At 39.8% G+C, this 24268-nt stretch overlaps 1 protein-coding gene across 2 annotated transcripts; it reads left to right on the plus strand.

Moving 5' to 3' along the window:
* On the plus strand, positions 1–24268 carry HINT3 (histidine triad nucleotide binding protein 3). 2 transcript variants are annotated; one of them, XR_005353883.1, is made up of 5 exons: positions 1–238; positions 8430–8547; positions 17022–17116; positions 17298–17367; positions 19612–19738. XR_005353883.1 is itself a non-coding variant. In XM_038526727.1 (5 exons), exons 1-5 carry the CDS (start codon positions 38–40, stop codon positions 22064–22066), a joined length of 549 nt encoding a protein of 182 aa, XP_038382655.1. In that variant the 5' UTR covers positions 18–37; the 3' UTR covers positions 22067–24268. The 2 variants fall into 2 exon arrangements, 1 of the variants encoding a protein (XP_038382655.1); XM_038526727.1 differs by lacking the exon at positions 17022–17116 and adding an exon at positions 22034–24268 and having other exon boundaries at positions 18–238.

A 24268-nucleotide genomic window follows, 5' to 3' on the forward strand; every position in this document is an offset into this window, starting at 1 on the left:
AGGTGCAGGCGGCGGACGCGCTCGGCGCGGCGGGGCGATGGCGGAGGAGTCGAAGCGCGCTGGCTCGGAGTCGGGGCCGGCTTGTCAGGCCGCGGCCGCCGCAGACGCCGCGGAGTCCTCCCTGCCGGCCGCCGAGGTGGCCCCGAGGTCGTCGCGGGCGGAGGAGCAGGGCGGCAAGTGCGTGTTCTGCCGCATCGCCGGCCGGCGGGAGCCCAGCACCGAGCTGCTGCCCTGCGAGGTGGGCGGCGGGCGGCGGGCGGCGGGGGGCGGGGGGGCCTGCTGCTGCTGCTGACCCACGGCGACCCGGAGCGGGACTGTCCCCGGCCCGACGTTCCCCCGCTCGGAGCGGGACTGTCCCCGGCCTGACGTACTCCCACCCCCCGCCCCGCAGCGGGACTGTCCCCCCCCCCGACGTCCTCCCCCTCCCCCCCCGGCGGGACTGAACCCCCCCATGTCCTCCCCGTCCCCTGGGAGCGGGACTGGGCCCCCCCACATCCTTCCCCAGAGCGGGACTGTCCCCCCCCACGTCCTCTCCCCCCATGAGCGGGACTGTCCCCCCCCGACGGCCCCCCCCGACGTCCTCTCCCCCCCCATGAGCGGGACTGCCCCCCCCATATCCTCCCCCCAGAGCGGGACTGTCCCCCCCGACGTCCTCCCCGCCATGTCCTCTCCCCCCATGAGCGGGACTGTCCCTCCCCCCGACGTCCTACCCCCCCCATGAGCGGGACTGCCCCCCCATATCCTCCCCCCATGAGCGGGACTGTCCCCCCCCATGTCCTCTCCCCCCATGAGCGGGACTGCCCCCCCACATCCTCCCCCCAGAGCGGGACTGTCCCCAGGCCCCGACGTCCCCGCCCCCCAGCGGTGAGGGTCTCTGCAGGATCCTTGCTGTGCAGGGTTGGGGCGCGGGTTGGGCGTGGGGTGGGGACACCATGTAGCCATAAAGCCAAACTCTTGGGCCTCTGTGTGCAGGTAGGAGGTATTTGGCAGAAAATAGCATTTGTGGCCTGTTTTCTAGAGGGCTTGGTCCCCGCCGCCCAGACCGGCCTCACATCCTGCACAGGCCCCTGCCCCAGGGGAGAGAGCTGCTGGAGAGGAGCTCGTCCTTGTAGAGGCTCCTTGGTTAGGCTCAGTGAAGCTGGGCGGGGGGCACTGGGGCAGAGGTCGCACTGCTCCCCACGGAAGGGCGCAGGTCCTACAGGTGGTGTCAGTTGGCACCGGCGCACTTTTTCAGAGCACTAAGTACTGAAAACAGATAATCTGATACACATTTTCTTCTATCACTTCTACGTGCCTTTAAAGAAATTGCTTTGGGAGAGGATCAGCTCCAAAGATTTTGGGCTTTTTTGTTTTGTTTAGTTTAGTTTTGTGTTTTTTTTGGTGATTCTTAATTCCTTTGTTGGAACAGATGCACTCGAATCTGTCGTAAGCACCTAGTGTTGGAGATTCACGGCTGAGTAGGAGGAAGGATAGTCGCTGTTCAGATGTCATAGGCTAAAGGGTGGCCTGAACGCGGAGCAGGTGGCTGCAAGTCGCCGGAGCTTGGTGAGGTGGTCCTGAAGCAGCGGAGCTTGTCTCCCTGAGTGGAAGCAGGAACCTCCCGGACCCAGGACAGTGAGCCAAGCCGTAGAAGTCTACTAAGCAGAGATGCAGAGGAAGCTCTCAGGGGTGACCTCCCCACAGGGCTGCCCCTGGCGCCATGTAGGTCTGCCCTTTATAGGGAACTGACCAGGGAACTTGGCAAATTCCGTGTCACTATCAGGGTGCATATTTAGAAGACAGGTGGGGGACTCCTAAGGTCATAATAGCCAAGGAGGTGTTCTTGTAAGTATCATGAGCCCAAACAAGGTGTTTACTTCTCAGGGTAACATCTCCTCCCTAACCTTTCTCTACATCTGGGATTTCTGTAGCCTAGTCAGGTAGCCCGTGGCTTTGAGACTCTTGTGCCTCTTGGTGTGAGCAGGGACGATTGATAACCCCTTAATGACATATTTCTGTGATTAGTGGCCATTAAAAGGGGGGATACTCCCTCACATTTGGAGCTAGGAGACCAGACTTACTTTTCTATTTTTACAGTCTTCTCTCTGTTTCTTTGGAGTGGGTAGGAGCCTGAGCCTGGGGCCTTTCCCTGATCCTTCCCTGCCTAGTCCTGTCTGCCCCTAACCTGTTCCTACATCACTTCTACCACACGCTGTGTTTTGTTTAGCTGTGTGATCCCTTACCTCTCCAGCAGCAGCCACCTAGTTTTAGACAAGGTGAACCCATGGGTCAACCCATGGTTGGGGTCTGGCCCCGTAGGTGTTCCGTAAGCGCAGTGGAACAAAGGTAAGGATTTATGGCTAGAGAGAGGCCTAAAGTGACAGACCTTGAAATCTGTGCTGAATATCGGGGGAAGGAGTGAAGACTGGACACAGTTGACAGGGAGGAAGAATACATGCCTTGGTGGTCTGGAAAGTACAGTGGCCTCTGCTGAACTGATCCGTGGAGTTGGGACAGACCGCTGAGCTCTGCTTCTTTTTTTTTTTTTTTTTTTTTTAGCTCTGCTTCTTCATCCACTCCTTATCTCACCACATAGAAGATTAGGGTAGCCAGTAGTAAAATTTTTTTTTTTTTTTTTTTTACTTCACAGAATTCAATATTCCTTAGATTCCTACAAACTGCATTTAAATGTTGCACAGTCTAGTACCCGTGTTGAGGAACACGAGTAAGTAATATATACTTGTAGTATAAAAAGTTTTGTCTAAAATTAGTCACCGAGAGGGGGTGGGATGGTTGAAACGTCTATCACAATGTTTTCCAGGCCAAAGGTCAGGGTTTTTTCTCTTTAAAGAACATTCTCAGCCTGGGTGGCCCAGTTGGCCTGGCACCTGCCTTGGCCCCGGGTCATGGTCCTGGAGACCTGGGATCAAGCCCCACGTTGGGCTCCCTGCTCGGCGGGGAGTCTCCTTGTCCCTCTACCTACTTTTGCTCTCTCTCAAATGAATAATAAAATGTTCCCAGAGAGAAGTATGTGAAAAGCCTGGAACATTTTTATAGAGGAAATTAGACACAGTCCATACTTGGAGCTAATGTGCTCCCTACATAGATGGCACAGGATGAATATATGCTGTAGTCCGTGTAATACAGAACATAAGCAAGGTGCACATCTTGTAAACAGTGTCTCAAAAAGTTGCAGATCTTTTAAATATTGAATCTAAGATGATTTAATATATAAGAGCTCACTAATCAAAGGTTAAAGATCTTTTTAAAAAGAGAACCCAATCTTTAATTTGTATATTTTGCATTATATATAGTATATTTTTATATTTGTTCATGTTTATTATAAATATTTAGTAAAAACTCTATATATATTATAGCCTTATATTCATTCATATATGTTTCTTATAAATAGAAACTATTGGATTGATATCCAAGTAGGGTAGACATAATTAAGTACAGAGGAGAAAATTTGATTTGGAATAATTGGAGTTATTAGCATCATAGGGCTTAGTCCAAGAAACTTTTCTGGCAAAAGCCAGAGAAGATTCCTCGCTCCATAACTGTATACCGTATTTTTGTTGTATACTGCAGAGTTGAAACTAAGCAAATACTATGCCATGCATTCTCGGGGTGGGGAGAAAAAAGTTGATTTTGGGGGGATGGTATGAGGCAAAGGCAAACATGATAGACCTAAACAGGTAAGGAGTGTATCTGCAATATCGAAATACCATGAGAGTGGAATCAGGGAAAAAAGTCTTCAGAACGTCCTCGAGGGGTGACTGAAAACATGGTTGAGAAATACCAGGCTAGATGTTTATTTTTATCTTGCTTGAGGCCATGCTGAGGAAATACTGGTTTAACTTTAACGTCCTCCCTCTTCTTTAATCAAATTCACCCTACACGTCAGATGGTGTGATACTGAAATGTTCTTTCAAATGTTGCTTTAGATATCAGTCGGGGGTCAGCTGCAGAGAGAAAAACTAGCTATTTAAAGCAGAAATTGATGTAATATAGGGAATTATATGCTTTAAAAAAAGGTTGTTGCAAGGGCTCAAGGAAAAACCTTCAAGAATGACATCCAGGGGCACCTGGGTGGCTCAGTGGTTGAGCACCTGCCTTCGGATCGGGTCATGACCCCAAGGTCCTGGGATCCAGCCCTGCTTTGGGCTCCTGGCGCAGCCGCAGCTGAGAGAGAGCCTGCTTCTCCCTTTCCCTCTGCTGCTCCCCCTGCTTGTGCCTGCACAATCTCTCTCTCTCTCTCTCTTCCTCCCTCCCTCACTCCCTCCCTCCCCGTTAAATAAATAAAAATCTTAGGAAAAAAAAAAAAAAGTGACATCCAGAGCAGCACTTCACCTGACAACTGGCAGACTGAGGACGTGTTTCTTCTGCCCCAGCAGGAAGCTGTGGTTCCTGGGGACTGCCCTTGGAACTAGACTTAGGGAAGATGCCTCTGTAGGGGTGACTCAGGGGTGAGGAAGAAGTGTGACCGCCACCGTTGAGTGGTGTTCCCAGGGGGAGAACTATTGGCATTTTGGGTTGGATTCTGCTTTGTTGTGCAGGGCTCTTCCACCTGTTGGAGGATGTAGCCCATTTCTGGGCACCAAATGCTGGTAGCACCTCCATATTTCTACTCCCCTTTGAAAGATAACACAACTAAAGAGCTACGCTCTGCGTGCTATGTCCACACCGGTAGGCCCTGGCGCCAAAACAATGGGTGTCTCATGCCTGTCTCTTGACTCACGTGATGCTATTGACTAGATGTTGGCATAGGGGGCGGGGAGAAAGAAAAAAGAAACTCGGTAGTCTTAGAGCTGGCCATGTTTGCCTGCTGGAACTAGCGGAAGCCATGGAAAGATGGCTTTTTCTCAGGTTAGCTTGTCAAAGCACCTAAGTCTGAAATATATCTAGTTGGCAAGATCTAAATTCCATCTGGGATTTTGGATTTTTAAATTTCTGTAGTTCAGGGACACCTGGGTGGCCCAGCAGTTGAGCATCTGCCTTTGGCCCAGGGCATGATCCCCGGGGTCCTGGGATCAAATCCCACATCAGGCTCCCTATAGGGAGCCTGCTTCTCCCTCTGCCTGTGTCTCTGCCTCTCTCTCTCTCTCTCTCTGTCTCTCATGAGTAAATAAATACAATAAAAAATAAATAAATTTCTGTAGTACATAGAAGTATTTAAAATGGAAGTTGAGTGCCCATCTACCCTGTTCACCACAGTTTATTTGTTGTGTTTAATGAATGTTTAGCCCAGATGCTTAGATTCAGTGCTGATAATGAAGTCAGCATAGGCTAGCTGTTTGTCTAACCCATGCATTCTCAAAAGGGGTAAAAATTGATGTTCTTACCTGGGACAGGGACATGGGCAAAAATTTTTTTTTATTATTTACATATATAAAATACAGGTAAGCATATAGGATATAAACACATGTACAATTTGGCTGTGGTATTAAAATATTTGGGGGTGGAGCAATTAGGAAAAAAAGTCTGAAAAGTTTCCTTAGAGGTATGGTAATGAAAAAGGCTGAGAAACACTTAAAATCAAACAATGGCCATAATTCCGACTTTAAGAGGGGTTCTGTAAGAACAGACTGAAAGATCATGGAAAGTCTGTCTCTGTTACTGGAAAAGGATGTAAAAACTATGACACCATTTTTTTTAAGGAGGAGAGGAGGGAGCATTCATTGGTAGCTTTATCTTTCTACTTAAACATCTTTTATTTACATTTATTTATTAAACAATCTTTCAAGTTTACTATGTGGTATTCACTTGTATTTCAAGGATAAATAGGGCATGTTCCACGCTTCAGAAGCTTGCCTGTGATCTGTATTGAAAGCATAAATGGAAAGTTCTCATTTAGTGGATATCATTAGGGATAGATAGTCAGATTTCTGTGTCTTAAAGTCACTTGAAATATCTTTTTTGGGGGGCATCTGGGTGGCTCACTTGGTTAAGCATCTGCCTTCAGCTCAGGTCGTGGTCCCTGGGTGGTGGGATCTGCTCTGCTTGGGGCTCCTGGCTCAGCGGGGAATCTGCTTCTCCTCTTCCCTCTCCCTCTGCCCGCCCCTCCTCCTGTGTGCTCTCTCTCGTTGGCTCTAGCTCTCTCTGTCTCAGATAAATAAAAATCTTTACAAAAAAAGAAAGTTCTTTGTGTAGCTATGTTATCAATGTGACATACAGTTAGGTTTATTTTATTTGTTTCCGTTTGTTTTCAATTTTAGGGATCATTTTCTTTTTAAGTTCAAAAGCATGTTACGTATTCATGTTTTGCAGTCCAACTTATAAAGCTGAGTACATTTGGTAAAGTCTAGCATCCATTCTCTTGTCTTTACTCTGTTCCTCTTCCCTCACAAGAAACTGAAAAATATATTTTTGGTTTTTCCTTCCATTGTGAGAATCCGTATGTGTTTATTTATATTTGTAATTTGAATTCCCCCCAGTGGTTAACCTCGTGGTTAGATGGCCTAACCACTCTCCTGTTCCTTGCTTTATTTTTTTTTTTTAACTTCGAAGTATACTTCAGAAATGATTTCCTAAGTATTTAAAGATCTTTCTCATTGCTTTTTATAGCTATGTATTACTTCGTTGTATGGACTCGCTATAATATTCAGCCAGTCTCCTCTAATTGAATCATGGACACTTGGGTTCTTTTCTTTTTTCTTTCTTTTTTCTTGCTATTACAAGTCATGCTGCAAACGATAGCTTTGTACGTGCATCGTTGCTATATCTTTTGTCATCGTGTCTTTGGAATAGGAGAAAGTCTTTCTTAAAATGAAGAAAGAGGAGAGAGGGTAACATCAGAGGGCCAGTTTCAGTATTTTAGAAAGCTTAATGGAAATCTAATTCAATCATAGGTGGCATAGGCTAACTAAAATGCATTGGTTTTCCTTCACCTATTTACCCCTCAACCTTCCCTCTAACAGCTACCAGTTTGTTTTTAGTGTCATATGCTTTAGTCCATCCATGTTGTCACAGATGGCAAGATCTCATCCTTTTATGACTAATATTTCATTGTATATGTGTCACATCTCCTTTATTCATTCATTTATTGATGGATTCCCAGGTTGCTTCTATGTCTTAGCTGTTATAAGTAGTGCTGCAATAAATGTAGGGGTGCATACATATATCTTTTGAATTAGTGTTTTCATTTTCTTTGGTAAATAAATACACAGTAGTGGAACTGGTGGATCATATGGTATTTCGGTTTTTAATTTTTTGAGGAACCTCCCTACTGTCTCCACAGTGGCTGCCCCAGTTTGTATTCCCATCAACAGTGCACAAGGGCTTCCTTTTTTCCCACATTCATCCCAACACATATTTCCTGTCTTTTTAGTATTAGCCATTGGACTGGTGTGAAGTTTCATCTCACTGTGGTTAGATATGCATTTCTCTGATGATTAGTGGTGTTGAGCATCTTTTCATATATCTTTTAGTCATTGAATAATTTTTTATATAAAATATTGGAAAAGCTTATTTAGGGAATATTGATTTTCCTTTTGGAAAGGTTTGAAACTCAAATGTCAGTAAGTTGAAAGACTCCCTTTTTCATTTTTTTTTTTTTCCCTTATGTGACTATGTGGAGTATGCAAATCAGAAAACTAATATAATGGATTGGACACTTAGTACAATACTGGAGTTTTTATCAGCATTTCAAAGGATTTTTAATGCTGTAAACATAAAGTATTTGTATATAACTGCTATAAAAATGTTTAAAATGGTAGTTTCTGGATATGAAGATGCTGGATGATTTTCCTATTATAATTGAGGAATATGCTACTTTGGAAAAAAATTAAGTCTGAAAAAGAATTTATCAATCTTGCTATGTTTCTATAGTCAAACCTTTAAAAGTAGTTATAAAGAGTAAAAAACCCTTAGGTAGACATGGAGAAATATATAACGAAATAAAAAAAAAAACCTCTGGGATTGTTGGTAATGAAGTTTCTTTTGGTTTTGTTTGTTTTGCTGTTTAAAGATTTATTTATTTGAGTGAGAAAAAGGGCAGGAGTGGGAGAGACAGAGGGAGAGGGAGAATCTCAAGCAGACTCCCCACTGAGTATGAAACTGGACACGGAGCTTGATCTCACAACCCTGTGATCACGACCCTGAAATCATGACCTGATTTCAAAACCAAGAGTCGGACACTTAATCCTCTGTGCCACCCAGGCGCCCCTTTGGTAATGAAGTTTGAATGAACTTCATTGATAATTGTTTTCCTGAAATTAGCTTTATGTAAGTCTTCATTTTCTGTAACAAATGAACATCTCATGAAAGACGCTAAAGCTGGTCTCTATGAACTTAATGCATAATCACAAAATTGCCCAGCTGGGCTTAAATGTAACAGGAGTACGATTTTCCTATCATATTGAGATTTGTGGTATTTCAGACATGCCAGAACAGCATTAGGAAATTCTTTTTAAAAAATTCACTAACAAATGATATGATTTTTCCTTCAGAATGAAGACCTCGTTTGCTTCAAAGATATCAAACCAGCAGCACCTCATCATTATCTTGTGGTGCCAAAGAAGCATCTTGGAAACTGTAGAGAGCTAAAGAAAGATCACATAGAACTGGGTAAGATGATGGTGGCAGTATTTTTCATGGCTATCTCATCCTGAATTGGCAACAGTGATAGCAGTGACAGTCAAGAAGAAAAAGTCTAGCCAGGTATTATGAAAAAGGAGCATTGTGACTTTGTGAAACTTCTATTATGAAAAATTTCAAGTATTTACAAAAAATAAAGAAAATAGTGTTATCTCCAAGTCTTCATTACCCAACTCCACATTTATTAGCTTTTGGCCAGTCTTTTTCATCTATTAACCTCCTCCCACAGTGGATTTGAAGCAAATTCCAGACATCGTGTTATTTAATCTTTAAGATCTCTAAAAGATAATGTCTTTCTGTTTTTTAAATGATGGCTTTCCTTGACTCTGAAAATGGAAAGTGCTAAAAAAAAATGAGACCATATTGGTGCCTGCCTTGTAAGTTTCTTGTGTAGATGAACTAACACTGAAGTTTAGTTATGAGATTTTAGCGATGCCCTTTTAGCTTCTGAAAAGATTTTGTATCTTGTTTTGTTTCTTACAGGATTATCCTACATTTTCCTACTTATGAGTTCTGTGACTTACCAGTTAGCATTTCCTAAGTCATTTCTTTTTCTTTTTTTTTTTTTAAGATTTTATTTATTTATTTATGAGAGACACAGAAAGAAAGAGAGAGAGGTGCAGAGACACAGGCAGAGGGAGAAGCAGGCTCCATGCAGGGAGCCTGACGTGGAACTCGATCCCGCTGCACCACCCGGGCTGCCCTCACCTTGTATCTTTGGGGTAAATCCCCAGTAGTGCAAATGCTGGGTTATAGGGTAGCTCTATTTTTAACTCTTTGAGGAACTTCCACACAGTTTTCCAGAGTGGCTGCACCAGTTTGCATTCCCACCAACAGTGCAAGAGTATTCTCCTTTCTCCACATCCTCGCCAACATTTATTGTTTCCTGTCTTGTTAATTTAGCCATTCTCACTGGTGGATCATTGTGGTTTTGATTTGTATTTCTCTGATGACAAGTGATGTGGAGCATTTTTTCATGTGCTTGTTGGCCATGTGCAGGTCTTTTTTGGAGAAATGTCTGTTCATGTCTTCTGCCCATTTCTTGACTGGATTGTTTGTTTCTTGGGTGTTGAGTTTGAAAAATTCTTTATGGATCTTAGATATTGGCCCTCTATCTGATGATATGTCATTTGCAAATATTTTCTCCCATATTGTAGGTTGTCTTTTAGTTTTGTTGACAGTTCCGTTTGCTGTGCAGAAGATTTTTATCTTGATGAAGTCCCAATAGTTCATTTTCTGCTTTTGTTTCCCTTGCCTTCATAGATGTGTCTTGCAAGAAGTTGCCATAGCCAAGTTTAAAATTGTTGTTCCCTATGTTCTCCTTTAGGATTTTGATGGATTCTTGTCTCACATTTAGATCCTTCAACCATTTTATCTTTGTGTGTGGTGTAAGAGAGTGATCTAGTTTCATTCTTCTGCATGTAGCTGTCCAGTTTTCCTAACACCATTTATTGAAGAGACTGTCCTTTTTCCATTGGATATTCTTTGCTGCTTTGTCGAAGATCAGTTTGCCATAGAGCTGAAGGTCCACTTCTGTATTCTCTATTCTGTTCCGTTGATCTATGTGTCTGTTTTTGTGCCAGTACCACACTGTTGATGATCACAGCTTTGTAGTACAATGTGAAATCCGGCATTGTGATGCCCCTAGCATTGGTTTTCTTTTTCAACATTCCTCTGGCAATTCAGGGTCTTTTCTGACTCTCTACAAATCTTAAGATTGTTCCAACTCTGCGAAGAAAGTCCATGGTATTTTGATAGAGATTGCATTGAATGTGTAAATTGCCCTGGGTAGCATAGACAGTTTCACAATATATATTCTTCAGTCCATGAGCATGGAATGTTTTTGTGTCTCTTCGTGTCTTCCTCAATTTCTGTCATAAATGTTCTGTAGCTTTTAGAGTACAGATCCTTTACTTCTTTAGTTAGGTTTATTCCTAGGTATTTTATGCTTTGGGGTGCAACTGTAAATTGGATTGATTCCTTAATTTCTTTTTTCTTCAGTCTCATTTTTAGTATATAGAAATGCAACTTATTTCTGTGCATTGATTTTGTATCCTGCCACACTGCCGAATTGTTGTACAAGTTCTAGCAGTTTTGGGGTGGATTTTTTTGAGTTTTCCCTATACAGTATCATGTCATCTGTTAAGAGTAAGAGTTTGAAAAAAAAAAAAGAGTGAGAGTTTGACTTCTTTGCCAATTTGAATGCCTTTTATTTATTTTTGTTGTCTGATTGCTGAGGCTAGGACTTCTAGTACTATGTTAAGCAACAATGGTGAGAGTGGGCATCCCTGTCATGTTCCTGACCTTAGGGGCAAAGCTCTCCCCATTGAGAATGATATTGGGATCCCTGGGTGGCGCAGCGGTTTGGCGCCTGCCTTTGGCCCAGGGCGCGATCCTGGAGACCCGGGATCGAATCCCACGTCAGGCTCCCGGTGCATGGAGCCTGCTTCTCCCTCTGCCTGTGTCTCTGCCTCTCTCTCTCTCTCTGTGTGACTATCATAAATAAATAAAAATTAAAAAAAAAAAAAATGATATTCATTGGAGGCTTTTCATAGATGGCTTTTATGATATTGAGATATGTTCCCTCTATCCCTACAGTTTGAAGAGTTTTAATCAGGAAAGAATGCTGTATTTGCCAAATGCTTTCTCGGCATCAATTGAGAGGATCATGTGGTTCTTATCTTTTCTTTCTTTATTTTTATTTTTTAAAGACTTTATTTATTTATTCATGAGAGACCCAGAGAGAGAGAGGCAGAGACACAGGCAGAGGGAGAAGCAGGCTCCATGCAGGGAGCCCGACATGGGACTCGATCCCAGGACTCCAAGATCACACCCTGGGCCGAAGGCAGGTGCCAAACCACTGAGCCACCCAGAGATCCCCTATCTTTTCTTTTGTTAATGTGATCTATCACCCTGATGATTTACAAATGTTGAACCACTCTCGCATCCTAGAGATAAATCCCACTTGGTCGTGGTGAGTAATCCTTTTAATGTACTTTTGGTTCCTATTGGCTAGTATCTTGGTGAATATTTTGACATCCATGATCATCAGGGATATTGGTCAGTAATTCTCCTTGATAGGGTCTTTGTCTGGTTTTGGGATCAAGATAATGCTGGCTTCATAGAATGAGTTTGGAAGTTTTCTTTCCATTCTACCTTTTGAAACAGCGTTAGTAGAATAGGTATTATTTCTTCTTTAAATGTTTGGTAGATTTCCCCTGGGAAGCCATCTGGTCCTGGACTTTTTTGTCTTGGAATGTTTTTGATGGCCGGTTCAATTTCCTTGCTGGTTATTGGTCTGTTCAGATTTTCTATTTCTTCCTGTTTCAGTTTAGGTAATTTATAGGTTTCCAGGGATGCATCCATTTCTTCCAGATTGCCTGATTTGTTGGCATAGAGTTGTTCGTAATATGTTCATAAAATCATTTGTATTTTCTTGGTGTTGCCTGATTTGTTGGCATAGAGTTGCTCGTAATATGTTCATAAAATCATTTGTATTTTCTTGGTGTTGTTGGTTTCATTCATGATTTTTTAAATTTGAGTCTTTTTTCTTTTCAATAAGTCTGGCTAGGGGTTTATCTATCTTATTAACAAGTCTTTCAAAGTACTAGCTCCTGGTTTTGTTGATCTGTTCTGTTCTTCTGGTTTCTATTTCAATGAATTCTGCTCTAATCTTTCTCATTTCTCTTTTCCTGCTTGATTTAAGCTTTATTTACTCTTCTTTCTCCAGTTCCTTTAGTTGTAAGGTTAGCTTGTGTATTTGAGATTTTTCCAATTTTTTTGAGAGGGGCTTGGATTGAAATGTACTTCCCTCTTAGGACGCCTTTGCTATATCCCAGAGATTTTGAACAGCTGTGCCTTCATTTTCTTCGGTTTGCATGAATCTTTTTGTTTTCAAATTTTCTGGTAGACCCATTCATGTTTTAGTGAAATACTCTTTAACCTCCAAGTGTTTAAGTTCCTTCCAAATTTCTTCTTGTGATTGAGTTCTAGTTTCAAAGCATCATGGTCTGAAAATATGCAGGGAATAATCCCAGTCTGTTGGTATTGGTTGAGACCTGATTTGTGACCCAGTATGTGGTCTATTCTAGAGAAAGTTCCATGTGCACTTGAGAAGAATGTATATTCTGCTGCTTTAGGATGGAATGTTCTGTATATATCCATGAAGTCCATCTGGCCCAGTGTGTCATTGAAAACCCTTGTTTCATTGTTGATCTGCTTAGAAGATCTGTTCTTTGCTGAGAGTGGAGTGATGAGGTCTTCTACTATTAATTTATTATCTATGTGTTTCTTTACTTTGGTTATTAACTGGTTGATATAATTGGCTGTTCCCACATTAGAGGCATAAATATTCTTAATTGTTAGGTTTTTCTTGTTGTATAGAACCTTTCAGCATGATATAGTGTCCATCTTCATCTCTTATCAAAGCCTTTGGTTTAAAATGTAATTTATTGGTATGAAGATTACTACCCCAGCTTTCTTTTGAGGTCTGTTTGCATGGTAAGTGGTTCTCCACTCCTTCATTTTTAGTCTGGAGGTGTCCTTAGATCTAAAATGAGTCTCTTGCAGACAGCATATACATGGGTCTTGCTTTTTTATCCTGTCTGATATCCTGTGTCTTTTGACTGGAGCATTTAGCCCATTCATGTTCAGAGTAACTATTGAAAGATACGAATTTAGTGCCATTATATTACCTGTACAGTCTGTATTTCTGCAGATTGCCTCTGTTTTTTGGGCTTTCTCTTTGTTCACAGGATCCCCCTTAATATTTCTTGAAGGGCTGGTTTGATAGTCACATACTCTTTCAGTTTCTGTCTCCTGGAAGCTTCTTATCTCTCCTTCTATTCTGAATGACAGCCTTGCTGGATAAAGTATTCTCGGCTGCATGTTTTTCTCATTTAGGAGCCTGATGTATCATGCCAGCCCTTTCTGGCCTGCCAGGTCTCTGTGGATAAGTCTGCTGTTAATCTAGTATTTTCCCCCCTATATGTTAGGAATCTCTTGTCTTGAGCTGCTTTTAGGATTTTCTCTTTATTTCTGAAATTTGCAAGCTTCACTATTAATACGTTGGGGTGTCGATCAGTTTTTGTTGATTTTGGGAGAGGTCCTCTCTATTTCTTGGATATGAATGCCTGTTCCCTTATCTAGGGAAGTTCTCAGCTATGATTTGTTCATAAATACCTTCTGGTTGTCTCTCTCTCTCCATACCCTCTGGAATCCCAATAAAAATGGATTTTTTTCAAACTATTACTTAATTCTCGGAGCCTCTCCTTGTGGGCTCTTAGTTGTTTTTCTCTCTTTTCCTCAGCTTCCTTCCTTTCCATCAACTTGTCTTCTATGTCACTTACTTTCTCTTCTGCTGCATTTACCCTAACTGTTAAGAACATCCAGTTTAGACTGTATCTCAGAGTATTTTTAATTTCTGCCTGATTAAATCTTATTTCTTCAGTAAGACATTCTCTAGAATCTTTTATGGTTTTTTCCAAATCCAACTAGTAACTTTATAATTGTAATTCTGAATTCTCTCTCCCAACATTTTACTTAAATCCATATCCATTAGATCAATGGCAGAGAACGTTACCTCTGTTTTTTTTCTTTTGTGGTAAATTCTTCCTTCTGGTCATTTTGTCCAATGCAGAATGGCTGTACAAATGAGCAGAGTCAAAAATATCAACCACAACCCAACCAAAATACTCACTAGACAATTCTGAAGAGGTCAGGGATCAGAAAATAAAAGATAAAAGACAAAGAAAAAGAAAAAAACGTGTGTGTGTGGGGCGGGGGAGATGGTGAAAGAAAGAGATTATAATCTCACAGAGCAGACCAAAACAATGCTCCACTTGGTTCTGAATGTTTTTTTGGTCTGTATGTTAGAAGGTACTAAATTCCAAAATTATATTAAAAAAACCCATATATATATATATATATATATATATATATATATATATATATATATATATATTTACACACAGACATAAAATTGAATATGGTGAAAGAAAGCCAAAAATGAAGAATATATCAATAACATGTAATTGTATAAAAAAAACATAGAATTGTAAAATATGAAAGTTAAAAAAGAAAAATCTTAAAAATGAAGAGTTGATAAGATATTATAGTTAAGATGGGAAAAAAGAAAGAATATTGGAAAATTTTAACCTAAAAGATAAACAAATCATAAGGAAAAAACCCCTCAAGTTCTGTATACTGTTTTCCCCTAGTCCTGGAGCTTTCCAGTGCTGCTTGGTCAGTAAACTTGCTGTTCCCCTGGTCTTTCTGGGGGTCTCCTGGGGGAGAGGCCTACTGCGCTGTTTCTTAGGTGTCTATGCCTGGGTTCAGTTGTACTGCTCCTTGCCAGGTGGCCAGGCTCAGTGTGAGCTGTTTGCCCTGTGAGGTCTTTGTTCGACGAAAGGGGGATAAAAAACTGAAACTAGATCTCCAGTTCCAGAGCCAGGAGATCCCAGCGTGTGCCAAACGGCAGACTCCTACAGTGCCCACCCACTCAGATCCTTCCCAGGGGCAGGGAGGGGTGGAGACACTGGTTGTGCAATTTTCAGGACTCCTGCCGGAGAGGTTTTGCCTGGTTGTGCCCACACCTGCTCCACCCCTCCCAGATGGAAGCAGAGGGTTGCTGCATTCTAGTCCTTTGCAGGGACCCAGCACAGAGAGCAGTCTCCTGTCCCCGGTTTGTGGTTAATGACGCAACATGCTGAGCCTTCTTCCAAGCTCGCTAACCTAAACCCATTTCCCTGCGCCAGTGCTTGGGAACTCTGCTGGCTTGGGCACCCCTGTTCCTCCTGTTCCTCTGGGAATATTGAGACCCCACTGTCCCTCCTGCGAGTTGGCCCCGCTTCCCCCACTGAGCACCTTCCAGGCAGGGAAGTGTCTCACAGGAGCAGGTTTCTAAAGGTCCTGGTTTTGAGCTCCAGGGCTGTATCACTGTCCTGCAGCCAGCTTGCAGTCTTCCGCCTCCGCCCCCCCACCCCCCGCAGTTTATCTTTGATATATCCCCCTCCCCCCCGCCCCGTTTCTCTTCTCTACTCCTACCTTGCAAGAAGTGGTCACTTTTCTATTTGTGGAGTTCCAGCCTTCCTTACATCTCAGGCTGAATTCATAGGTGTTCCGGATGGTTTGATAGTTATCTGGCTAAATTTGGGGGGACCAGATGAAAGAGGACCCCCCTGTCCTTCTGCCATCCTGCCTCCTCTCTTGGTTTCGCTTTTGTATTATTATTTTTTATTTTGTATTTATTTATTTTTATTTTTATTATTTTTTTTAATTTTTATTTATTTATGATAGTCACAGAGAGAGAGAGAGAGGCAGAGACACAGGCAGAGGGAGAAGCAGGCTCCATGCACCCGGAGCCCGACGTGGGATTCGATCCCGGGTCTCCAGGATCGTGCCCTGGGCCAAAGGCAGGCGCCAAACCGCTGCGCCACCCAGGGATCCCTGTATTATTATTTTTTAAATGTAGTATGAAAATCTTTGACTTTTAATTGGAGTGTTTAGTTCATAAATGTTTAATAACTATTGATGCAGTTTGATTTAGGTGTACTATCTTGCCATTTGTTTTCTGTTTGTCCCATTTTTTGTTGTTATTGCTGTTTCTTTCCTGCCTTTTTGTGGTCAAATATATTTTTTGTTATTCTACTCTTAATTTATTTCTTGCTTTTTTATGTATTCCTCTTCACGCTTTTTAAAATGGTTGCTCGAGAGAGATTAAAATACTCGTGTAATTATAATAATATAATGAGAATTCACATTTTATCAGTTCATGAGAAATGTGAGAAACTTTGCAATACTTTGTGTTATTGTTGTCATATATATTACACCTGCATACTTTATAATATGGTACTGTTAAAATTATTGCTTTAAGCAGTCATATGTCTTTTAAAGAAGTTAAAAGAGAGAACATTCTTTTCCCCCATGTCTGGGATCTTGGGAGTATTTTAAAAGAAAACAAGATACAGTCTTGCTTGAAGTAACCTGACTTTTTTTTTTTTTTAGATGATATGGTATTGTCCTCCTGGCTCAACCCTGACTTAGAGAAGTAAACATTAGCAACAATTTTATGAGTGTCTTTTAATACAAGCACCCTCTGTAGATTCTCTCATTTCTTCCCCCTTCCAAATACTTGGTTACACCATTCAGAAACAAAAGAAGTATAAAGTTTGACATTGTGCTTTAGAGATTGCAGGTTTACCAAAATTTCTCTCATGGGAAAGCATAATCCTATCCAAAGACCATAAAGCACCAAGACAGTAGAGACGCTAAAGCAGATAGAATTCAGAAGCCAAAACAATTATACGAACATTTAGCTAATTAAAGTAGGCTGACATAAAAGCCTATCATATCCTCGTTTGGGCTGAAAGACAAATTTCTTGTCTTTCCTGTCTCTCTTCTTAATTCTGACATACTTGCTTATTACTTTGTCTCCTTATGATCAGAGGTAGACCTCAGTAGGATCAGATGTCCTAGGTGTAGTCCCTTGATCGCGCTCCTCAACAGCTATTCAAAGTCAGCCTATACATCGTACTTTGTGGTAGGTGGAATCTTCCTGTCATGTTAATGAGCAAACTTCTCAGTAACTTAGACCTATTAAACAGGTCTTTAAACATTTACCTATCGAATACAACTTTGACTAGATCAGAAGAGTTAAAATTCATTACAATTTAGTAATGTCTTCTACTACAGTGTAATGTAGTTTCTTTCCTGTTTTATAGTTGAGAGCATGGTAGCTGTTGGGAAAACCATTCTTGAAAGGAATAATTTCACTGACTTCAAAAATGCAAGGTATGTATACTTCCAGATAGAAACCAATATATGCAGCTGGTTTTTCTGAAACGTTGTTTCCTCCTGGGAAATAAAAGTAGAGGTGGCAGACATGCAGTTTTCCTGAAAATGAGCATACATTGTTCATTGGTAGTATAAATTTAATAAATCTTATTACTCTCATAGGGTAATATGTCTCATTGTCTTAGCATCTAATAATCACCTCTTGAAGTTTGGGCAGACAAGTATATTTAAACAGCAGGTAAGTAAAATAGTTACAAGTCCACCTCCACCTTTCTTTGTTCAACATGTGCATTTCTTAAAAAACTGTGTGTAAATTGAATTTCTTTAGAAAATATTTTATTTTATGTGATTTTAAAATATATTATTATACTTCAAGTATGAAATTAACTTGAATTTGTTGCCTGCAGAACTGATCTTGGGCATTCACCAAAGTTTGAGCAAAAAGCATATAATGGTCAATGTGGCAACTATTTTACTTAATCTAAATAGTAGGTTTTTAAAACACTTCTGGCTTTGCCTTGTGTAACCAAAGGAGATTACTTCTAACATCTGAACTGGAATTCAAAGAGACCTGGATTCTAACGTTACCCATGCTATTTGCTGTGTACTGTGCTCATAACTGGCTGTGCTAGTTGAGACATTTAACATCTCCAAGATAATACCTCCTCTGCATACTTATAGGTTAAAATAAGATTGTGGGTGTGAAAATCCTCTGGAAACTGGGACGCCTGGGTGGTTCAGCTGTTGAGCACCTTTTGGCTGAGGTCGTGATCCTGGGGTCCTGGGATAGAGTCCCGCATTGGGCTCCCTGCATGGAGTCTGCTTCTCCCTCTGCCTGTATCTCTGCCTCTCTCTCTCTGTCTCCCACGAATAAATAAATAAAATCTTAAAAAAGAAGAAGAAGAAGAAGAAGAAGAAAATCCTCTGAAAACTATCAAGCATTATTGAAGGGTGATAATGACAAGGAACAGATGGTATTTGAGACCCTATGGCCAAAGAGCAGCACATTCCCTTCCCAGTCATAGGAATGCTTCTTAGAAGAATGAACATTGGACTGAGTCTCAATCCTCACTCTACCACTGCTTGACTTTGCAACTTTGGGAAGTCTCCTACTTTTTGGATCTTGGCTTCCCCATCTTTGAAGTGAAAGAGTTGAATGAACCCTTCAGTTGCTTCTAGCTTTTAGATTACTTGATTCTGTATTACACAGAGGGAGAACCCAGTCTATCTTTTCTAGGTAGTTGTGGAAGCTTTTCCATGTGTGTTGTGTTTATGACTTTCCATCGTCAATCCTGTGTTGATGCAATATACCACTTCTTTGCCTTCCTCCTACACTCCCACTGTTGTCTTTTTTTTTTTTTTTTTAATTGAGACTCACTTCTAGTTTCAGCAGACAGAAATTTGTAGGCTTGGATTATTACTACAAGTGCACCTTGCTCCACTCAGAAATTCTAAGGGGACTTAATAACTGTAAGCTGATTTTTAAGAGATAGAACATATTAAAAAATTTCTTGGTAGAAATTTGTTAGTAGTCAAAGGAATTCTTTTGTAAGTGTTTTATAAAACAGATAATTATGAATAATTCTCATCTAACTTATTTTCTTTATTAAACAAGAAACTTGAGTGATGATAAAAGTTTTTCAAATAATGATATAATTAACCTAATTAGCCTAACCACTAGAAGATGGGTTGATAAGGAAATGACTACTTTCTGAAAGGAGGTGGCTATGTCTTAGAATAAGGGAACCCTTGAGTGTCCTGTAAATTTTTTTTTTTAAAGAAAAGGGTGGAATTTATACCAAACGTAGTACACAACAAACAACTTCATGACTCAGCTGTGCAGTCTAAAAGTTAAAGATCCCAGGAGTGCCCTGTAATTTTTTAAAAGATTCATTGCAGAGTCGTATCTTACGAGAATTAAACATTAAAATTGTTATGCGCCGAGGTGATAAAACATAATGCAAACTCAGAATTCATAAAGGTTTTACTGAGACATAATATGCTCTTAAGCCCTTCCTTGATGAAGATTTTGTTACTGTGAACTTCAGCACAAAGAGGAGGAAGTGTTTGACTATTGGGAAATGTATAAAGAAAGCAGTAAAAGAGATGTTCGAGTGGCAGTCAGTCTACCGTAGGTAACCTGTTTGGGGTATCTTAATATTAATGTGTTTTGACATAAAAAAATAGCTTTAAATTGTTGTAGAACTGCCTTGCCAAGTATCTCTTACCTTTCTGTTTTAGAATGGGTTTCCATATGCCTCCATTCTGCTCCATTTCTCACTTGCACCTTCACGTTCTGGCGCCTGTTGATCAACTTGGCTTCTTATCAAAGTTGGTTTATAGAGTGAATTCCTATTGGTTTATCACAGTAAGTATTATTATAGTAGCAGCATACACAAATACTTAAAGTATTTGTCCTTTTTTTTTTTTTTTTGTAGTTCTTCTTTTCTTGGCAACAGTAGGCACTTAACAACCCTCATCCTCTTGATCTCTCTCTTAATGTTCTGCTCACGCATATCCAAAGTAATATTTTTAATATAAGAGATCCTCCAGGTTATCAGATCTGTAGGAAGAGAAGCTATGGCTAAGTCTCCATTGCCAGAACAGTTCAGCACCCAGGGTCCAATCTGGATTGAAACTGTGGCTCCATTCTTTACGTGATGTCCCATGTGCAAGTTACTTAAATGTTTTATGGCCCAAGTTCTTTATCTATTACCTGTGTAGAAGGAATACTGCCCACCTGTAGGGTTGCTAAGAGGATCAATAAAATAATTTACATATAAAGCACTTAAAACTATACCTTGCAAATAGTAAGTACTAGTAAATACTACCGGCTGGGGGATCCCTGGGTGGCGCAGCGGTTTGGCGCCTGCCTTTGGCCCAGGGCACGATCCTGGAGACCCAGGATCGAGTCCCACGTCGGGCTCCCGGTGCATGGAGCCTGCTTCTCCCTCTGCCTGTGTCTCTGCCTCTCTCTCTCTCTCTCTGTGTGACTATCATAAATAAATAAAAATAAAAAAAAAATACTACCGGCTGCCTCTGTTATCATCACCAACATTATGGTAGAAATTGAATTGTTGTAATTTTGAGTAAAGGCTGCCCTGGTAGCATCAATGGTCAGATCTGAGGTTCAAGCCATTGAGCTAAAAAAAAATGGCAGATTTCTGCTTTTCTGGGGCAAAAGTAGACTAGAATTCAAGCTGATTATGGGCCTGTTGCCTGACAGTCCAGCGTTAGTTATAGAGTGATGTCCTTCCAGGGCCACTGGACTAGTAATTTACCAGGTGCTGTGTGTCCGTGATGGTAAGGAGACCTGTAATTGCTGTAGTTAAACAAGCACTGAAGTACAAATTAAATAATTGCTCTCAATGCATATTATTATTATAGCCATGGTACCCAAGAAACTAACGAGTGTAATTTCTAGAAACTTCATATTTCAAGCTTATTATCCCTGGTGATTATATTTAACTTAAAAATAATTTAAGATATTTGTGTGTGTGTGTTTTTGAAACAAAAATTAATAGAATATTTGATAAGAGATGGTGTGATCTCTTTAAAAAATCTGTGTGGTTAAAAGGATTTTTTTCTTTATTTGTATTTCTAATTTTTTATATGCTCCATGCTTTTATAATAAAGTAATTAAATTGAATTTTTGAAATGTTTTTAACTATATTTCCTTACATGACTTTTTAGTTAGAAAAAAATGAAAAAATTATAAGATCTGTTAATGGTTCATCTTGAATCTGCACTCTCCTTAGATCTGTCAGCATATATTATGAGACTTTGAAAAAAATCAAGATAAAGATAATTGATTTCAAAATATCTTAAATGATGTTTCAGATATATAAGAGGTTTTTTTGAAATAATAACCAGAATGCTTTGGTTTACTTTTAAATTTTTTAAATAGATTTTATTTTTTAGAGCAGTTTTAGGTTCACACAGTAAGACTGAATGGAAAATACAGAGAGTTCCCATATACCCTCTGTCCTCCATATACTCACAGTCTCCCACTATGGACATCCTACATCACAGGGATACATTTGTTATAATCCATGAAATTACAGTGACATAATCATCTTTACCCAAAGTTCATAATTTACATTAGGGTTTATTGTTGGTATTGTATCTTTTATGAGTTTGAACAAATGTGTAGTAACATGTATCCAACATGATAGTATAATAAGATCCTCAGTGCTGTACCTGTTCATCTCTCCCTCTCCCTTGATTCCTGGTAACCACTGATCTCTTTAATGCCTTCACAGCTTTACCTTTTCCAGAATGTCATATGGTTGTAACCATACAGTATGTAGTCTTTTCAGATTGGCTTCTTTCACTTAGTAATATGTATTTAAGGTCCCTCCACATGTAGTTTACTTTTTAAAATGTTAATATTGTATTTATTTTCTTTTTCTTATTAAAGTTTTTTAATGAATATGCAATATGGATAAAAATCAACCTATTTATATACAGTGTGGAATACCTTTACTATAGATTATAAGACTATTATATTGAGACATTTTTTAGAAGATAGACTTAGGAACAGAATATGTACTATCCAGCGCTTCTGCTGTGACTTACTATAATAGGGATGCCAGTAGAATTATTTTATATAGGCTGTAATAACTAGAATCTAAAAAAATATGTTGTGTTTTCAAAATTACAGGCTGATTGTTTGATTGAAAAACTAAGAACATGAAAATGTCAACAGTGGAAGATTTTCCTAATCTTGGCTCAACATAAACTAATATTTTGGTCCCTTTGAAGTCTAATTATAATTGTAAGGTTTGTTGGGTTTTATGAGAGGCTATTACTGGCTGCTAGCCTTAAATCTTTTCTGAATGTTTGTTTCCTGAGATCTGTGATACAGTTACTTGGATACTCTGTCATTGACTTTTTTATTTTAATGGTTACTTGTTTAAGGTTTAAGATACCATGGATAAAATCCCATTAAAACAAATTCCATTAATCAGGAAGGGCTATTTTTTTACAAACAGTTCGAACATTTTCATTCTCAATAGTCTATTATAATAGTGATTTATTTATGAAGAATAAACTGGTATGGAAAGTATTTTGTTGGAGCCTTTATTATTACAAAGGAGAAAAGGGGATTAACCATTTCTTGACAGTTATATAATTGTACACACAAAATTTCAAAATGAAGAGTACCATACTACATAGTGATTTCTGTTCTTGTTGAAGGAAAGAATTGTATGTGTGTAATTTTTTACTCCGATTTCAGACACTGATTTTCACTTCTTGAAGCCTAACATTTTTGTTAATAAATTGTTCCTGAAAGCTATGTGATATACATTAAGTAATTTTTAATGGTGAGCTTACAAGAACAATCAATTTGGTTATCCAAGAGAATTCAGTATACTGGCAGTTTACCTGTAAGGACGTGAATGGGGAAGAAACATGAAATAGTTATACTAATGTATTAAAAACTGGTAGAAATTGTTGTTTCATGGTTTGTTTATTGTACCAAAGGAAAAGTAGAATTAAAAAGTGATTAGGCCTAGCTTTTATCATGAAATAATCTTGCTTTGAAAGTACAAATAGATAAGCTTGGATGAGAAAATTTATTTTAATAGCTCAGTGTTAGCATTACTGATACATCATTTCGTGAGACATGCTTCTTTAGGTTTTGTTCTGATCTGTGGTCACAACAGTGAATGTGAGTGAAGAGTAAGGTAGTGATAGCTAATACTTCACTGTGCCAGTTCATGAATATAAGTGAACACGAGGACTAAAGTATTGATGTTAGAATAGGCTGAGATGATTCATTTTCTTGCTTATTATTGGCATGATATTGATATTAAGCATAGTTTGAAGTAATGAAATAGTACAATGTTTAATGACAACATCTGGGATATTTAGTTACAACATCTGAAATAAATACTCATTCATTTAACAAACATTTGCAGAGTATTTAACATTTTGAGGATTAGGATATACAGGTGAGAAAGGACAGCCTGTTTTTAAATGCTAATACAAGGGTCAGATGAAACGAGTCAGTATAGTTTAGTGTGTCAAGTGCTCTCATGCCCACAGAAGAGGCTGTGGAAAGGAATACAATTTTGAGAGCAGATGGCAGTATAACTGAATATTTAAGACACAGTGGTAGGCAGGTAGACAATGGACGTTTAGGCTAAGGGACCCACATGTACTTTTCCTGAATTCTTGCTCTGTTATTATTTACTTTACAATTGAAGTGAATGTTCACATTCCATGTGGAAGGTAGGGGCTATGGGCTCTCAAAATTAGATTTCCAAGCTTTTCAGCGCTGCTTTGTTCTACCAACACAGATTAGCAGTTACAAGTTTGCAGAAATCAAACGACATGTGGAAGGTAGGGGCTATGGGCTCTCAAAATTAGATTTCCAAGCTTTTCAGCTCTGCTTTGTTCTACCAACACAGATTAGCAGTTACAAGTTTGCAGAAATCAAACGACCAGCTGCAGAAAAGGAATTTTGTGTATACACAACATATTGTACTATGTGAACTTGCAATGATAAAAATGACACTATTATGATAATAACACATAAGATACTTAAGAAATTCTCAAATGCCTTATGGACTTCTTCAAAAATATGATTAGCCAACTGATTTATATAGGTTTATACTCTGTCATAGTTAAGTTTTCCTTCTCTGTTACTACAATTAAAATTCACTCAGCTTTTTCAGTAGTTATTTAGTAACTCAGTAGCTATACATTAACTCAACACAAAACTAACTCATAACTTATCTTTAAAATGTTTAAAGTAATATCAAGAGCATTATTCATGCATGTTATGATATTGTTTGTAATTGCAGAATTGTAAAATGATTAGTGAGCTGTTTCAAACTGTGCTTACTTAGCTAAAAGAAAGCTAAATAAATATGGAAAAATACTGTGTCAA

This window comes from Canis lupus, chromosome 1 (genome assembly GCF_011100685.1).
Source record: "Canis lupus familiaris isolate Mischka breed German Shepherd chromosome 1, alternate assembly UU_Cfam_GSD_1.0, whole genome shotgun sequence".
In the NCBI taxonomy this organism is placed as follows: Eukaryota; Metazoa; Chordata; class Mammalia; order Carnivora; family Canidae; genus Canis; species Canis lupus.

Coding starts and splice junctions, on each gene's coding strand:
- HINT3 (XM_038526727.1), top strand. CDS start 38: ATGGCGGAGGAGTCGAAGCGCGCTGGCTCGGAGTCGGGGCCGGCTTGT. Junction 8,548..17,297: donor GAAAGATCACATAGAACTGG/GTAAGATGATGG, acceptor CCTGTTTTATAG/TTGAGAGCATGGTAGCTGTT. Junction 17,368..19,611: donor ACTGACTTCAAAAATGCAAG/GTATGTATACTT, acceptor TTTCTGTTTTAG/AATGGGTTTCCATATGCCTC.